Source organism: Gouania willdenowi, chromosome 16, assembly GCF_900634775.1.
Source record: "Gouania willdenowi chromosome 16, fGouWil2.1, whole genome shotgun sequence".
NCBI lineage: Eukaryota > Metazoa > Chordata > Actinopteri > Blenniiformes > Gobiesocidae > Gouania > Gouania willdenowi.
The window spans coordinates 18,394,257-18,414,134 of NC_041059.1; the positions used below are offsets into that span (position 1 = coordinate 18,394,257).

Below are 19,878 nucleotides of genomic sequence, written 5' to 3' on the forward strand. Positions count from 1 at the left end.
GACACATACAGTATAATACACGGCACATTCTCAGAGTCACACAGTTAGGAATTACTAATTAAATACTTAGACACAGTCATCCAACAACAAGTTAGATTAAATGTTTTCATTGTTTTTCTAACCACGTCTATTTTTGTTTGCTTTTCCCTTTTCTTTTTTTTTTTTTCCTAAAGAAACACTTTGTTAGAAAAATGCTCCCAATTATTAAAACGAGCTGGGCTTTGATTCGTTATTTGTCCTGTTTTTTTCTTGTAAAGAGCCTTTATCAGAAAACGCAACAGCCCTCTGTTTGTATTCATTTTTGTCATTTATGATTTTGTCTTTTACATGACTAGTTAAAGGCCGCGAGAACAAGTTTTCATGTTGACAATGGTTTAATTAACTCAACAGCTCCAATCAGTGAAATGTGCCTGTAACAGTTGTCAATTCAGCCAGGGAAATTGTTTCTGCGGGCCAGAAAAGTGAAATTACTTTTGCACATCACTGTGTAAAATCAAGGACCAGTAGTTTCTTCGTCTGCAATAATTGAAAGTGATGATTGTTCCCCATTGTTCCCATTGTGGACGCGTGTTGTGCTATTACAAACAAAAGATGGTCAGTCATAGAAAAAAGCAGGTAAGTGATAAAAGTCAATAAAAGTGTTTATTGACAAAGAAAAATAGAAGGAAAAAAAAAAACCTTCCAAATTCAGCCAAAGCACAGTTTTCAAAGAAAGCATCTTGTGATGGAAAATGTGTATTTACTGATAAACAACAATGTTGCCAATGTTGGTAATGTAAGACATGAAGTACTGTTCTTCTGATTTAGTTTAGTTGAGTATAAGGTCAGCTGCAGCCCCCAGTGAGAATGCTGTCTTTGTGTGTCATTTTTGTGAATAAATTACATCTGAATGATGTCAAATGAGAGTTTCATCTCTGTTTGAGATCTTCCATTAAGAGGTTACGTGTCTGTCCTCACACCAGGTTTTGTGTCATTAAAAGCTACATATAGCATATCTTGAATAAGGTCAGACCATGTTATACAGTACAGATGAGTAATCGACATAACCTGTGGTTTTGGTAAGTGACTTCTGCTAAAAGCCATTCTTTGCCTCTGACACATTATGGCACATATTGAGGCAGCTTTGCGTCACTTTTTGTTTTTTTCTAAATGAGAAAAACATCAGTAAAAAAATCAAAATGGGACAATATTCCCTTATTCAATCATTGAATTACTCTTTATCATTTGCTTCCAAATTAGTGTCATGGTCACCAGTGACGTGCCATCAGGGTAGGCAAGGTAGGCAGTGCCTACCCAAGGGTGAATTTAATATTTTGATTATTTGTTTTAATTATAATGTAATTATACATTTTTTTTTCTATTCCCAATAGCCTACAGTACCTATAAGTTTGAAAGTGTCCGCATTTTGTGCGTTTCATAGCCCAAATTACTAAACAGTGCTATTTCCTGGAACAGCTACACGGTCTTTTCTTTTTTTTCACTCCGCTGTAAGGCAGAGGGAGGCCACGCCCCCTCCCAAAGGCACGTTGCTCCTCTGCCTCCGTTCTCATTGCGTGTTTTTACGTGTTTGCGCATGCGCAGACAGGTCCCCAGGATAGGCAGCATAGAGAGCTGCCTTTGCACGTAACCGCGCTATGCTAAATGCTATACCTAAGTTCACAGTGCATTAGTGAATTGATGCCACGTGACCGCTGCAGCTATGTTCTCTAGCTAGTGGGTGGGATAACACTACAGGCAGGATGACAGCACTAGAGATGATAGACAAACTTTTTTTGAGGAAAAACGACAGCTTTTAAAAGATGGTAGATCAAAACCATTCTTTACCAGACCTTCAGCAAAGGTAAGATCAGAAAATTGTTGGTATTTTCTGCAGTGAATGGTACAAAAGGAAGGATTGGCTTTGTGGATGCTCCTCACTGAGGCTGTTCTGAGTTGTTGTCATTTTCTCTGTGTTTCCAACACAAACAACAGATGTGCTGTCGTGTCATGAGATATATCTTGTTGGGAGAGTATGGAGGCTATATTAAATAATTATTTATGTTTCTTTAATGGTGTTTATTATGTTGATTTTGTTAGATGGCTAAATGCTTGTTCATGTGGATCTTGTTGGGTTTTTTCTTTCTTATTATGAATTTTATATTTTGATAAGTGCATTGAGATGACTTTGTTGTAAATGGTTTTATACAAATAAAATTGATTTGAATTGAATTAACACTTGACAGCAGAAACATATGAAATTGTCATTGGTGGTCTCGATTTGCAACGTGCCTACCCAGCCCTAGTGGTCACGGCACGTCATTGATGGTCACTTGGTACAAGCTGTCTTCTAACCCTGTGGTTCTTAACTTTTTCAGCCTGTGACCCCTAAAAATAAAGGTTCCAGGGACCCCTACTGTACCTGAAGGTGCACACATACATGAACATTGAAGAACAGTCATGTGGAGACATGGCCATCTATAAGGGGGAGTAAAGGGCAGAGCTTTTTGGAGATCATCCATAAAGTCAGCAAAATGATGGTCCATTATTCTGTGAATCTGTGATAACCACATGTATTTATTGATCTGAATAATATCTACTGTTACCCAAGAAGTTTAGTATTATTTGGGCCATAGTATATAGTCATCTAAAAGATGTAAATCCTTGTTTCAGTCAGAATAAAAAGGGTTAAAACTTACCAAAAATAACAGAAAAATATACAACACGACAGCTAACCTCACATAATCACAACAAAAATGCACAAAATGACTCAAAAAACAATTGGATTTTAAAAACCACAGAAATTGGTTAAAAATGGTCAGAAAAATGTGTAAAAAAGATACTGTCTAGTCCAAAGAGCCACCAGTTAGAAAAGCACTTCTTAAATACCAAATATTCATGTTTTCACTTTAATTAGAGGGCAAAATAAAAAAGGAAGGCGAGCAGTAACTTAAAAAAGGTTGGAATTGTTCAAGTTTCAACCAGCAACACTTTATTTCTCCTAATGTTGGTGACCCCTTGTTTAGACCCACCTTTGTTAGTTATTTTCCATGTAGAGGAGCAGCAGCTCTGCTCCGTAGTCCTCCCTGATGACTGAGAGCCTTATTCATTCTCAATGGATGATGAGACTCACTTTAACTGCATGTAATCAAAGTTTTGGCTTTTTACTCCTCCCAGAGCTCCTGTCCATAAACGTGACCGTGGTATCGATTGGATCATAGAAAAACTTCAATTTTCCTGCCTAACTCTGTCTTTAAGATACAGCTCTGAGCACACAATTTCAATGTTAAACCCATCCTCAAGTCTCAAGTCAAAATCTTTCCCAGGCCTCCTCCCAGGCCCCCCTCTCGCTGCTACACGACACCGCTAACCTCCAAACAGCAGGCCGTTCACAGTGTCAGTTGAAGGACTCCGACATTTAGTCTGATTTACCATATGGACTTCCTAACAGAGAGCGCTGAATAAAACCACAGGGAACCAACAAGGCTGATCTGAGAGAGGTGGCTACACTCAAGGTGTAATGGAGACAGCAAGCTGCATCAAGGACACTTATCAGACCTGACCACAATCTTTAACCTCGGTACGTGCGTGCATACCAATGGGCAGTTTGTATGTTTCAGAACAGTCAGAAGAACAATGCTTTCCTTAGCGTGCTGTAATCAAAATGATGTAAAATCAGTTTTAAAATCTATGAACATTTAGCACCCCCTGTAGGCCTGGCAATGTGGTAAAAACTCCGTTTAACCAACTATTTGTCTCCAATTTGTCAAAAAAATAAATCCCAAATTTCAAGTGAAAATTATGAACGCTCTAGGAGGAGTTCACTTATTTGAAGACTACACTTTACAGAAAAGCTTTTAGTTAACTGGATTTTAATTTTTATTTGTCCTTTAATGTTGCTGTTTTTATGATATTTATGCACTCTTGTTTTATTATTCTATTGTGTTGCACTTGTACTTTTACCACAACTCTGTACAGCACTTTGTGCTTTTATCTGCAAAAAGCGCTTTATAAATAAACTACTTACTTACTTTTATATACGGTGTGATTTGCCAAAAATAGAGAAAAAGTGCCAAATTTGGCCCGTTAAATTCAGAAGTGCATACTTCCTGTTGGATTTAGGTTATAGGTCCAAATTACATTTCTGCTCGTCACGATCCATTGCATACTTACCAAATGCCATCCAGGTAGTTTAAACCAGGGAAAAGTTACAAACGCTGCATGACACTTACGAATCCTGAGATTGCATCAAAGGTCTACACGTTCAATTTTTCACCAAACTATACCGCCCTGCTAAATTTCTTGAAATTGCACCCCCTTGGAAGGACCTCAAAAATTCAAATAAAGTGGCAGTAAAATAATTGTCATAATAAGAAGAAGAAGAAAAAGAAGAAGGGGAAGAAAAATACTTATGGGAACAATGGGGCCTTTGCACCAAAAAACACGTGTGTAGTGCTACGTCACAAATAGTGTTTCTTACAGCCTTTGACCAGGTTGTAGAGCAGCAGTCCTCAGTATGAATTATGATGTGCTGGATCACTCCGAATCTTGTTATGGATGTTCTTTTGCCCTTGGGGGGAACATCAATGGATGGATAGAACGTTATCAGATTTTATGGTGCTTTAGAGTATAATTCATGAAAGGTGCTGCTTGCGTGTGTGTGTGTGTGTGTGTGTGTGTGAGCGTGTGTGTCTGCCACAGACATAATGGTACTAAAGACTATAATATATGCTGAAAAGTTACATTTATTTTCAGTATCTGTCCTTAAGAAAAGATAAGCATATGCAGGAAAGAGAAATAAAGAGAAATAATAATGGAAGGAAAGACTTTTTGCAAAATGTGAATAGCAGTTTTGAAATATTTTTGGCAGACTATGGTTTTTAATTTAAAATGTGGTTCAAGTAAGATATAATAATTTTTTGAAGTTAGAACATAAAGGAAAACAAAATGGATAATAGGAAGTAAAATTTATGTTTATTGCAAGTCACGGAAAAAGAAACATTGAGAGTGAAAAAGCCATTTTGAGATTACTGACAAATCTTATGGTCAACCAAAGAGAAGAAATGCTTCTATTGCGTCCTTATTTTAAACCATATAGTACAGTGTACAACTCGCTCATGCACACTGTCGTGTATGTAGTAATTTGAGTTGATATTGTTTAATTTTCCATGATAAATTGATTTGTGGTGATAACCAGGCAAGTCATGCAATCAATTATGAACAGGCCCCTTGTGTTTACAGGCTGTATAATACAGTACAAGGCTGAGAATAATTTGTGAAAAAACCACAAACTCTCAGGAAATCTAATTAACAGTATTTGGCAGTGGTTAGAATTCCTCTTCCCCACTTTACCAACTCACTGGATTCATTTTTACTGAATACAAAGTCTTAAGGTTCCCTGTGTTTACACTGACATTTTAAAAGTTGGAAATTGCACCAAGTTGTTAATTTGTGCAAAACTCAGCAGAGTTCATGTTTTTCAAGTCACCATTATTCAAATGCATCTCCCCTAAAATGCATGAAAAATTGATTAACACTCATTATTTAGAGTCGGCTGTTATACCAAAGGGACATGTCGGCAGAGGGAAATAACTCAGGAACTTGTCATTGGAAACGGTTCTCTTAGGAAGCCTAATGGACCTTTTGTAATCAAGTATAATTGAACACATTTCAGACACAACTGTCACTGAACTGACAGCAGAAACAAAAAAAACAAAAAAAAAAGAGTTGGAAAAAAACTTGCTTGCCACCAAAAGTCTCGAGGGCTTGTGCTAATGGGTGGCTGAACGTTACAGCCCTAATGCACAATTGCCATAATGCTAATACAGGCTGACAACTTGTGGTTGAGCAGTGCTTTTCAGATTAATTTGAAGATTTTATTGAGGAGCAGAACATCGTCTTAGCTCATTGTGTGGGTGATAGTGACAGTAATTATCTAAACTATTCGGAGAAGATCTCTATGTCTCCCAACTTATGCTGACAATATACCAATCTCAACCTATAACTAAATTGAGGCTAAATGTACCATTTGTAAACGATTCCATACATTTTCAGAATTGTCATGATTTGGGTCTGACTCCTTAGACCACATATGTCAAACTTAAGGTCCGGGGGACAAATCCGGCCCTTTAGACCAGCGATTCTTAACTGGTGGGTCGGGACCCAAAAGTGGCTCGCCGATCTGTACTGGGTGGGTTGCGGAAAGCTGGCCTTCAAAAAAAACAAATAATACTTAATGTCTGTCATGGTGAACTTGTCTTTAATTTAAAAAAATAAAAATAATTCTTTTGACAGGCATGCTGTGAAATGTACTGTATGTTGCACAGCAGAATATATAGATTTATGTTTAAAAAAAAGATTATATATGTGTGTTTTCAACAGCTATCTTTGAAAAAAACTAAATTTGGTTAGTTGGGTTGCAATTTGATGACCGTGGCAAAATGTGGGTCCCAGGGTGAGATGAGTTGAGAACCCCTGCTTTAGAGCATCTAATTTCACAGCAGCAGAAAGCAAAAAGGTCATGAAACCATGAATAATTGTGTAAATTAGCAACTAAATCAGTTATAAATACTGTATCTCCAAATTAATACACAAATTCAATGAAACTCTGCAATATTAGCAGGGCTCATTTTTTTTTTTTTCTTTTCTCACATTATTAAAATAACTTTTCTCTCTGAGCTAAAAACGAGTTTGACACCCCTGCCTTAGACCTACTGTATATACAGACTTCACAATAGGTCGCACAGCTGCTTCAGTAACAGCTTTCCTCCAGAACAAATGAGCATATCTGGCTCATCGTAGTTTGCGTCTTAGACTAAAACCCATTTCTTCACACCACTGTGCTTCCTAGTGTTTCAGTTCGTCTTTAAACCTGACACGTTTGAACTTTGAAACCCACTGTGATCTGTGGCGTGTTCCATTGCTGATGATGTAAAGTTAAAGCACTTTAAACAACAACAGTTAGTAGAGTAGAACCCTCTACATGAACACACTTGTTAGTTGTTGTTACATCTTGGCTCTGTATGACGGTAGCACAGCGTGAGCTTACAACAGACTTAAAATTCAACTCAAATGCTGGTTTTTATTAGTTTCATAAATTGATTTAAATAACAATAAAAATACATCTATGATATTATCAGCAACAAGGATGAGGCAGCAGCAATATCTGAGACCTTTACTTTTACTTTATGAGCCCTTTGTGGGCCTGCAGGGCCCAGGAAAGGATATGGATTCAGGGAGGGATCTAATTAGGGAAAGCAAATGAGTGTGTTGAGGTCTGGACTCAGCTCCAGGATGAGACACAAATCAGGGCTTTTGTCAGGAGGCTGCTTTACAGCAAAAGCTTGTTTCCAAGTAATGGCCATCCAATACTTCCTAGATTAACTTTCTTTACACCTTCTGAGTTTAGGGGTTTTAAATCTCAATGTCGTTACATAAAACTTCACCCTGGCGTTAGGCATTTTGTCTTGATCTTTTGAGGGTAATTAGTAGTTTTTTTACGACAGGGTTGTACTGGTAAAACATAGACTTCATTAGATGCCCCATTTAGTACGAGACAAAAGAGAGATAAAAAAAAAAAGAAATGTGAGATGTGCTGTTTCTACAACCGAAAGGCGTGTGACAGGGTTGGGGTTCATTATAATTGTAAATTGCGTAATTTATAATTAATTACGATTATGGTGTAGTGTAATTGTAATTCATTTTTTATCTGTTGCTGTCATAATTGTAATTAAATTGTAATTGAGTTTAGGTAATTGACTTGAATTGTCATGAAAGTTCTTTGAAAATTGTCAATTATAATTTAACACAAAACTGGGGAACAATGTTCCAGTTCTATGTGCAGTTCTACACACATGTAACCATGTTCATGTACCTATCAAGCCTTCCCACATTTTACCATTTAAAAATAAATGAAATCTAGGGGTGTACTGACACAAAAAAGACTCAGACGCCCACACCAAAAATATTAAAACCCATATTTTCATTAATTAGAAACTCTAACAAGGTAACCAAGAGATAGGAAAGAAATTAGATGATAGATATTTGTTTATAGTGTATTTTACATCTGATTTAGGACCCGTTATCATAAGAGATGCTAACAGAAAGCTAACTTTTATTAGGTTATTTATTTCAGGATCAGTAATTGTGATTCATTGTAATTGAACTTTAGTAACTGAGAATGTAATTGTAATTGACTTTCTGGGGATGAAAAATAATTGCAATTTAATTGAATTGGAAAAAATACTGGTCCCTGTAATAGTAATTGAACATGGGTAATTGAAAACGTAATTGTACCCTGGCGTGTGGTATGTTGTGGTGATTACCTCAGAAGGTGGGACCCCATTAAAGACTGTAGTGTGACCTACGCCATGCAGACAAGTGGGATGTAGACAATACTAATACTGGCGTCCTGGGCTCATATCAGACTGGGAGCAGAGAGACCTTGGAGAATAAAGACAACAGGTTGGATTATGTGAGTACACAGGAAGGTCTCCAAAAACTGCCATGCTAATCACGTGAGTGGGCGCACACTCAAGGCAAGACAGATGTTAGGCAAAGGGCAATGGGATTATGTTATCTTTATTAAAGGGAGCTACAGGCAGGATGGTGCGCTGAATCTAGTTGACCACCTCAGCATCACTCTTCAAGGAGAAACCCGCCAGCTTTCTGTGTCCACTTTCTCCCTAATTTGTCTAGTCTATCGTTAGTATTCATACAAATAAGTGCTGTCGCCAGAAGTGATTATGTCCTTTTATTCAGTGGTGCACACGTCTTTTCCTCTAATCAAGCGCCTACACACAGAGCGGTGAGTTGCCAGTTAATACTTTCATTATTCTTCTTACTGATTCACCCTTCAGGAAGTGGTTTAAAGAAGAAAAAAAATAGTGGTTCTTTGAATCATGTACGTCAATGATGGAGGAACATGAAGGCAATCGATGCAGATGTCCTTTGTAAATGAGTTATTTGATAAATATTCCAGTAAAAATGAAAGTGTGATTTTATATCTATTACACAATTCATTTTCTTCGTCCTGACAAAGTCAGTCTCCTTCGCTTCCAGTCATATTTTCAACCAGCAATGCATTGGTGCATTGGGGTATTTGGCTGCTGAAAAAACACTAGGACAGAGTAAGAAACACTGCAGTAGGAGGTCATGCAGGTCGCTAGAGCTTATCTCAGCTGGCAAATGTCACAAGACTGTACACATCATGTCATTCTAGAGCAAACACACCTAGACAAACCATTCAATTCTGTTTTATTTATATGGTACTGAATATAACGCTATTAATTCATGGAAACAACCATAGCAAATAAAAAAAAACTATATAAAAACATTAGCAAGCATTAACTTCCTTTAAATGGATTCCAAACCTAAATTACAGATAATCTCAACTGAAAGACTGTTATATTTAAATTAAGGAGAAGCTTCAATGGTAATAAAAAGCACTTTTAACGACAAACTGTGATGTAGTGATTACTCAAAGAAGTGCTCCATTCATGTTACTCCAAATATTTCTGGTTTTCTTAGGACTAACGTCATGACGTTAAGGAAACTGGATGACATGTAACTACTAAAACATCGGATTGAAATGCAATTTTACTCTAAAGCAACATTAGACCAGAAATACACAGGATAAATATTGTTGTGGCAAAAGCATTATATGCAGATGCTGATTGGCTGAAATCTCCTAAATGGGGTTCTCCAGATTTAAAGGGATATGACATGTCTTTGAAGGCTAAAAGTTCATATAAATGACTCCAAAGACATTTCTGCCATATATTCACATTTTAATGTATAGGAACATACAATTGTTGTTGAACAATCAGTTTAGAAGCAGGGGTGGGTGGGGCTGATGAATAGTTGACTTAACTGGCGTACGGTAGTTTTCTTTGAAGTAAAGATTGATATTTGCAAAATGTTTTAAGGTTTTAGTGTCAATATTAAGTTTTTCAGCAACCAGCAGTGGCTGAAATAACAAGTAATTTTTTTAATATAATTTTAAAAGAATATCAAAAAAGCATAACAACAGGTTACATGTATTCTGTTTCTTTTATTTTGAAGAAATGCTGTACTTGAATTAACTTAACAGTAGCACAACTTAGCATCTGCATTGCTTCACCCCATGGAATTAAATTCAGAGGGTCCAGCTCTTATAGTGGGGTCTCCTAATCCTCTTCCCCTGGTCAGGGGTCTGCAACCTTTACTCTACAAGGAACCATTTAACCTCATCTTACCTGGATTAAAGTCCTCCTGGAGCCAAAAAAAAATACCAATGAAGACAATACAGTGTAATAAATTCTATACAGTTAAAATTATATAGAATAATGTTTGATTTAATTTTATTTAATTTATATTGAAATGTAAATGGCAACTTAAAAACAAATTAAAATAAAATAAAATAAATCATCTTCAAATTCTTACACTTATCTCAGACCAATTGTCTCGATCCCTGATGCTGAACAAGGAAATGTGGAAAGTCAATGACATGGAGACATTTCTATTTCCATGTTGTTAGATAATTAACGAACCATCACACCCTAAAGAAACCTTTTTACCATATTCAAGCATAGATTATTTTTTTCACATACATATGTTAATGGTCAAAAACGTTATTCTGCGAATCCGTGCTTTGATGTCACATGGAACAACTTATGTCATAAGTGTTGGGATGAGATCCATTGGCCTTAAAATGTATAAATATCATTGAAGATTTTTTAACTAAGATCTATTCATGAATATCAGAATTTTAGATAATTTCCCTTTGAACAGATTTTATTTTTTAAGAAAGTTATCAGCACTGAAAACAAAATGCACTATTGCCTGAGGAAATGTATGCAGAACAGATATTACGTGTCTGTTTTATTGTTTGCTTTTTCCAATTCTGGATAATTTAATTCCACAGGCAGTCCATTGATGTTTTAACTTTTTAAAAAGATTGCTTTTCCACCACAACTTGTGAATTATGTTGTTTTTAGATGCATCTATAAATGTGGTTTATAGGCTTAAACCGGATAATAAAGACTTAATAAAATACACATTTATCTTTTTCAAAACAAATGTTCCAAACGAACATCGTTGTGAATACATTACATAAATTATCTCAAGCTTGCCTTAATCTGAGGACACGCTGGCAAAACATAGATCAGTACACTAAGCTTGAATCAACTGACTGATTTTTTTTTTTTCTGCTTTTTTCAGGATCCTATATGTTGGTGAACTCTTCCCAGCATGCCATTGGTCATCGTGCTCAGCTGCAGCTGCAGAGCTTAAGTGAAAACGACACACATTGCGTCCAGTTCAGCTATTTTATGTACAGCCGTGATGGCCACAGTCCCGGGGCTCTACGTGCGTACGTGCGGGTCAACGGCGGTCCAGTTGGCAGTCCGGTGTGGAATACGTCTGGAACACACGGAAAACAATGGCACCAAGTAGAGCTGGCAGTCAGCACCTTCTGGCCCAATGAATACCAGGTAGGAACATTGTTTTTTTTTTTTGTTTTTTTTAAATCTATACATGGTTTAAAAGAGACTAGAAACAAATGACCTGATCACAGTGAACAAGACATTTTTTAATTGCAGCTACAATAGTAGCCTACCACCACTATGTGTGGAGTGCAATGTAAAGTGCTTTGAGTGTCTATGAGAGGTGCTATGAGATATAAATCCAATGCATTATTAGTGAGGATGCAGGAAGCATTTTTTTCTGCCGTCTGCGTTAACTCCTACACCGTTTGTCCGTTTATGACAAATAAGCCATCAAAACGTTCAGAATGGTCCCGAGATTTACGTTTGTACTTTCATCTTTTGTATCTTTTAAACTTTTTGAGTTATTAAATTATTCGTGAAACTGCATTGACTTTTCAACCCATTTCAACTTTTTTTTAAAATCTTTTTCAACCTTATTGCTAATGTTAAGCTATTGCTAGGTTCATGCTTAGCTAATGCTAATGCTAGGCTATTGTCAATGCTAGGCTAACGTTATTGTTAAGCTAATGCTAATGCTAATTTAGTGTTAATGCTAGGCTAATGTTAATGCAAGGTTAATGTTAACGCTAGGTTAATGCTAAAGTTAGGCTAATGTTAAAGCTAGTTAATGCTATGCTAATGCTAATTCTAGGTTGATGCTATTGTGAGCTAACACTAATGCCAGGTAATGCTAATACTAAGCTAATGCTAAGCTAATGCTAAGCTAATGCTAAGCTAATGCTAAGCTAATAGAGTGCAACTGCATCATCACTTGCATTTTTTTCAGGAAATGCAAAAATTCTTGTCATTATTATCACTAATAAACTTTCAAGATGTTTGTAATGCCGTTTAATCTTTGAGCTACATTTTAAAGCAGAACTAAGGAACTTTTTAACCTTAATAAATTCTTCTCGTAGTCCCTGTGAGGGTAATATAAGTGTTTATGGGGTGATTGGGGGGTCTTTCATCTCTACCTGCTGTCTCTGGCCAGAAAACCGCACTTGCAACTTTCCTGCCTCCGACCCGGTGGCAAGACGTACTGCTTTACAGCTACCCAATACAAACTAATGCTAAATTATGACAGCGGCTGCACACGGTTGTCTACAAATTTACTTTTGTCAAACTTTTATTGTGGCGGAGCCAGCAAAAAAAAGGCAGAGAAGACCTTTGTCCGAGGAACGGAGCAACTCCATGCAGTGACAGCTCTGCTGCAGCACACAGCAGTCACACACATTGTCGTCGCGGCAACAAGCACACACACGCACTCACAATCCAACGCTTCATCAGGCAGCACACGCACAAGTTACTTAGTTCTGCTTTAATGAATTATCTGGCATTCTAGAACAACCGCCATCCTGTCCTTATTTGACAGTCCTCCCATCAGCCGTTCTAATGGAAGAGAAGAGATCAGCTGCTGATTGAACGACATCTTGTAAAGCTAAAGGCTACATTGTAAAGCTCTGTTGATCACTACTCATTTATCCTTAAGGTGAATTTGGTGTTAATTACTTGCATTTGCACCTTAATTAGTGTCACTTCCCTTGTGAATATTTTGTAGTGCTTGAGGCACAAACCCGATCCCCTGATGGGAGAGCTTGGATGACAATGTTCACACTTAAGGCTGGGAGGGTTTTTTTTTTCCATTTTGTTTTAAACAGATGATTAAGATTTTTAGTTGCTCATCACTGAAGTCCTGAATGGTTCTTTGATAGTGTGTGAGCTGAAGGGTTAACTTTCTATTACTCAAATGTATTCATTCTGCAAACTCTGCAGAGCTGTCAAAAAGCAATTAGGTGAGTAGTATATATATATATATATATATATATATTATTTTTTTTTTTTTTTTAACAAGAACCATCAATTGCCTTGACTTAATTAAATGCTGTTCAGTCCTGCATTGTGTGACCTTCACTATGTAAATAGCCTTCACGGTATCCAAACCAGATGCTGGGTAAAGTTGTTCAGCTCACTTAAAAATCAGGTAAACAAACACAGGTTAAAAGTTATCCAAATGTGTTGTGTCCACATGACTAAGAATTTAAAAATACATTTACATTTCCAAGAAACGGAATGGGACATTAGTCAGAGGTGTTAAAGGCATGGATAATTAGAGTGGTCTGCATTAATCTACTCATCTTAAAACAGCTTTAATTCTGTATGTATTTTACTGTGGGTGCTTTTTTTGTACAGTGATTTACTTTGTTAAATATGTTTGATATCACTATTTACATTGGTTTATTACCCCGATTTTCTTTAAAAGTGCTTCATAAGCAAAGCTGGACTAGATTCTTGTTGATGTTTATTCTAATCACATACAGTACATGAGGTAATAAACTAAATATCTTGAAGAATGCCCTTTTATAGTAACATTTTTTTTTTTAACCAACATCCTACAGATCAGTTAAAAACAAAATACACATTGTATGCTACCTCTCAAAGATAGTCTGTAGAATATTCTTGTTGTCTTTTCTGATCATTGGATTTGTGAACATCCCAAGATAGCTCATATATTTGTCTGAAACAGTGGTTCCCAAACTGGGGTGCGTGCCTCCTAGCAGTGCCGTGATATCATGACAGGGGGTGCAAAGGGGTGGGGGGGATTGGGGACGCTAGAATGGCTTTGCTGAACTGTGTGTTGCACTTTCTTAATAAAAGCTTACTGTTCTGAAACATGGGATTGCAAAATTTGAGATTTGAAGAATAGTCAAAATTTGTTAAAAAATGGGGAATAAAGGTCACACTTTTTTTCTTTTTGTTGCAATGGGGGGTCCTAAGAGTTTTTTATTTCTTCAAAGGTGTTTGTGGCAGAAAAACTGTTGGGAACCACTGGTCTAAAGCAGCGATTCTCACCTGTACTGGGTTGGACAGCTGGTCAAGAATGAATGAATACATGTCTCACATGTTGTATTTGTTTTTGTTTTTTTATTTTGAAAGAAACTTTTCTTTTGACAGGCATGCTGTGAAATGCATGCTGCACAGGAAAATATATACGGTAGATTTATGTTTTTAAAAAGATTGTTTTCAACAGCTATTTTTAAAAAGCTAAATTCGGTTTGTTTAATTCTTTAACAAAGTGGGTTGCAATTTAATGACAAAATGTGGGTCCCAAGGTGACACCAGTTGAGAACCACTGGTCTAAAGGATGTTGCATGTGGCAAACAGGAAGCTCGATGTAAAGGTTCCTGAATGGTTCCTGCAAGAAAAGAGAGAGAAGGTAGATGACTGAGGATACACAGGGGAGGTAGGCTCAAATTAGTATTGACTGAGCAGCCAAATGCTGATGGCTTTTATCTCATGTTAGAGAAAACACAATGTTCATTTGGATTGGATTTAAATTGGCTAATATAAAGTGTGTGGCTGATGTGGTCACTAGGGATCGGCACCATTAGGGAAAATGTATCTGCAGCGCTGAGAGATTTAGAAGAATACTAATAGTTTGCAGAGCCTGACCTCAATGACATACTATATATATATATATATATGGGGCACCGTAAAACCATTAGTACTGACAAACAGACAGTGAGTGATGTGCTACAGGTGTCTTTTCAGTGACTGACACAAACAAAATACAAAAGGTTGAGTGAGAAGGTCTAAGGCTACATGTTTTCCTTAATGGTGTCTCATGTTTCTTTTGTGCCAACCAGCAGCAGTAAATGGAAACGGATACGCAGAGAGGAGAGAGTTTTTCCCAATCTTCTTTCCATAGCAGCAATTCTATTCACATTTGCACGCTCTAAGCTTTGAAGCGCGATAGTTGAAGCTTATGTGATTTTAAATACTGAAAGATTGCAGTAATAATGGCTCCATAGAAGGTGTAATGCAGTCACTATGAATTTGAAGTGATAGGGAGAGTGATTTAGGCTTGTCAGAAAGCGACGAGAGTACTTTTTTGGCAGAGGAGGATGTGGAGAATATAGGCACTTCCTATCATTTGTCTTTCCATAATAAATCTCAGGAGCCTTCTTATTATTGAGCAGACAACTCCACAGGTTTCATGTCATATTAGATTTGCAGACATATTCAAGCAGCCATCCTTTGCTCACTGTGCAGGGATGGATGTCATTGCAATGCACCAAACAAGTTTACAGCCAAGGCCAGCCAAGCACTTCCTAAGATACAAACAACAGTTGTTATTCTCCTAAAAAATGTTGGTGCAGAGTTGAATAATAATTGAGGTATTATTTTGAAAAGTCACGTAAACTAATAGGATCAAAGGGTTGAAAAATCCAAATGCTCCCGACATGTTTTGGTCTGATTTAATTTGTACTTACTGATTGAGGTTATGGACAGAGGTTACATTTCTCCTCCAATAACAGACGTACAATGGAATTGGTCTGGAACTGTTGGGGAGCAACATCCCTGTGAGATGTTTGGATTGAAGATACAATGTGTGTCTGCTGTAAATTGCATTATTTCGATCTGCTTCTTTTGGTAGACGTGTTTGCAGTACCTTTTGGGAACCTTGGTATCAAATATTAAAGATGTTATCTGTGGAAAATGCCAGCAAGAGCCACAGAGATTTTTTTTCCTCCCACATTTTTGTCTTTTTTTTTTTTTTACCAATGTCAAAGCCGTACATGGGCCTACTTTATCTCTGCCTTGGATTTCTGAATTGGCATCAACATTTGGTTCGTTCCCATCTTCACCACCTCCCACATGGTATCAGTAATTATTCATGGGTCTCATTGACAGTCACGTGCCATTTCCCTAGCTGCATTGGTCATTAATTATCTTCTTTGTCAGGCATTGATTTGTTGTTAGGAAAAAAATTAATCATTTCCAAATATGGAAGAGGCAATTTCCTTTAGCTTGAATATTATAGGGTGTATTTCAACAACTTTTAAAGTTGTTCTTCAAGAGAAACAACCTCTTTCTTAGTTTCATTGACATATGATAGTCAATTGTACCCATTGAAGCCACGTTATGAAATCTATTGCACAGAAGTAATGGTAAATATGAGAGAAGTAGTTGTAGGAGACTGAAAGTTTAAGTATAAAGAAATGAGTTTAGAATATAAAGTTAGAATTAAAAGAATATATGTTTAATGATAATATCTTGATTCTAAAATATGCAACTCTCTGCTGGATTTGAACCCAGACATCAATATCCTTTACCTAATTCACTCCAAAATAATCTTATAATCTTTTCAAAAATGGATTATTTGCCCATTGGGAGGTTGGATATTTCTGTGTGTCGACATGACTCTTTGGTAATTGCCAAATTGCAATATACAAACAATTACTATTGCCACAATAATGATGCTGTATGTTATCACAAAAATTTTATTGAATTTTACAGACATTAATTTTAAAATCAAGCAAAATTAAGTTTTTAGTTTAGAATTAAAGGTCGAAGTTTATTTACAGTAGTTTCCATTGCAACTGTTGCACAAACAACGTGTCCAAATCCATCACAACCACAAATAGCACACTTCTCCAAAAAAGTATCTTCAAATGTATGATAAAGTGTCAGCAAGAAAATTTCCACAGCAGTTTTTTTTTTTTTTTTTTTTTACTGCGTTTGTACAAAAAGAACTGATTCATTATGCTTGCGTTTCTCTTGCTGAAACTTGTAGACTTCCTAACGTCATCTTGTTTACTGATCAGAAGAGGAGACGGATTTGCACAAGGACACATACGACAAAATTGAAAATCTTCAGTCCTCACCTTTGCCTGATGATATCTCCTGTTTTCGTTCGAAGCCTTTAAGCTGACCTTAGGGCTCTGGAAACAGTTTTTGTGAAATACAACAGAGAGTAATATGACATTCCTGACAGCAGCACTATATTCTGACACTAACTGTTATCCTTTGGCGTTTTGCAGATTTCCAGATTTTTCTCACTGTGAAAATGTTTAGAGTATGGATTCTTAAAGAGGTATTTATTGAATCTATCAGTGGAATCTGTCAGATGATATCAGATGACTGCAGGCTGGTAAATGCTGGCTTACATTAATAGTTTGCAACTGCTGTCAAAAGTTTCAGGTTACAGGCTAGAGATACCCTTAGAATAGTTCTTTACATATGTTTTTGTTTTTAATCTTTTTTTTTAATTATTATTCAGACAGTTTTCTAGATTGATATGCTTTAAGCCAGGGTGTTTAGGACTTGATACCTCTGCTTCAAAATATTGGGTGAGAAGTCAATAAAGTAAAGTGGAGAGTTTGTTTGCGAAAGAGCTTTAATTAATAAAAAAACAACAAAATCTATTAGCCTGGAAGGATCAATCCTTTAGCACTTCAACAACAAATAGTCACAACATCAGCAATGAGATAATTTTAATCAGAGATGGCGAAAGCACCGGTACTAGCAGTGCTTAATTTGTAAATCATCAGGTCCCAGAGCAAATCGTGAGTGTTGTTCCAGCACTAAAAGAGACAAAAATGTCACCGAATACATTTTTTAAAGTTCTTTTTGATAACTAAATGGGCTAATAATATCACGTGAACACAAACAACCAATCAGCGTTAAAGAAGCACAGACAATCACCCATTACAGAGCATCCATCTCTCACTCTCTGAGTGACAGCTGTCAAAATCTGCCATGTTTCAGCAACAACGACAGCACAAAATCACCTCTAACTTAGCCACAAAGGTCACTAAACTTTCAGAACACAAAAACCCACAAATATAAAATATTTACAAATGTTTACACCCATAACATAAGGTAGTCACTTTCTTCTCCTCCTCTGCTCTTCTAACTATGGGAATAGTGCATTTAAGGTGATAATCATTTGTTTTGTACAACCACTGCATCGCATTGTGTCACAAACACAATATATATATTCCTTTTTACTAGAAGGGCAGGTTTACACAGAAGTGCCTGAACACATATCACTGCACAAATGCGCCGAACCACAATATGCGCTGGAAGCCACAAGAGCGGAGTACACTTCCGCATGAACAACTAGTGCCTACACTACAGTGTACGTTCACTGTGGAGGCGCGGCACCGGCGGCAGGCAAGTTCTGTATTTAGTTTTACCGGTAGCCATCACTCCTTCGCTCGCGAGAAAAACAATGGCAGACTTTCGCAAAAGTTTTCATCAGCTTGGGGGTGGAGATACCTGCGGAGGGGAGGGTATTTTCTTTCCTGATTTGGCTTGTGACATCACAGACTTAGAAAATTTGAAACGGAGCAATTTTCTCTGTGCTGTAAGACTTACACAGACCACAAACAAAGGACTGGATGGATTTATTTCACATTTTCTGTGCTGGTGGACACTCAAGTTACCTCATATGTGAACAAAAACACTGCAAAAGTGGATTGTTTATAATATGTCCCCTTTAAGAACTTGTACAATACTAGTACATGGAACCAAGTTACATCTGTTACCTTTGAACACCTGGAGAATTTAGCACATAATAAATACAATTTGTCAATAAAATGTGTCAAGAAAAAAAAAGCTCAATTAAACCCAGAGCAGCTTTGAGATTAACATTTTCAAAAACTTGAAAATCTTAACCATAAAACTAAGGGACCTACCTAATGGTAAAAAGCTAAAAGAAAAATAATTTAGCCTCAAGGGAATCATGTTCCCCAGGTTTCTGGAATGGAGATGTGCCCGTTATGGTCTGAAAATGAGTTTGAAAAGCCTTTCACAAGCAGCTTTGCAGTTGTTGGTTTGCGTCTTTTTACGTCGTGAAGTCTTCTTTGAAGGTCTTAAAAGTAATGAGCTCATTTTTTAAAAAAGTCAGGAGTAAAAGTAAAAAGTCGCCAAAAAGATGAATACTCAACTAAAGTACAGATACTAGAATCTTTCCACAGTTCCCTTTCATACAGTAAACATCTCATGTATAAACTTAAAAAGGAAGATTTTGCACAATGAGAATTTAATTTATTTTCATCTGTATTCAAATAAAAATATTTTAGAAATAAAATAACTACCAAAAATAAACTACTTGTTCTCAATGATACCACTAAAACCACCAAAACGATGGTTTCAAAGATTAGATTCTACAACTACAAAATTCTATACTAGAAATAAAAAACCTAAAATAAGCCTTTCTACCCTTCAAAAAAACAAAGACGAGGGTGGTTTAGAAGCCCCTAATTTCATGCATTATTACTTAGCAAACCAAATACTATATTTAACAGAATGGCTAAATCCAAAAGAATACTACAACACCTGGCTAGAAATAGAACAGTTAGACTGCAAACACATTAAACTCTCTGATCTCCCTTTTATCACTGCGACCCTCAAACATCACAACTGCTTTAAAAACCCACTAATTGCCTCCACACTGACTGCATGGTGGAAAGCCCTGGACATCACAAATGGCCAATTAAAAACTAGTATACTCTCTCCAATCTGGCACAACCCCGACTTTAAAAATAAAAAAACACCACTCTATCTGAAGACATGGGAAGAGAGTGGAATCACTCATCTCCAAGACCTTTTTGAAAATGACAAGATCAGGTCATATAACAATCTAACCCAA

At 36.7% G+C, this 19,878-nt stretch overlaps 1 protein-coding gene across 4 annotated transcripts in view; it reads left to right on the forward strand.

Annotated features, from left to right (window-relative positions):
• Window positions 1-19,878, forward strand: part of ptprub (protein tyrosine phosphatase receptor type Ub) — a 223,150-nt gene that overhangs the window by 111,022 nt on the left and 92,250 nt on the right. For all 4 annotated transcript variants that reach the window (XM_028470131.1, XM_028470132.1, XM_028470133.1 and 1 more), the window contains exon 3: window positions 11,176-11,447. In XM_028470131.1, coding sequence (XP_028325932.1) covers window positions 11,176-11,447 — 272 coding nt within the window. The remainder of the gene's footprint in view (window positions 1-11,175; window positions 11,448-19,878) is intronic.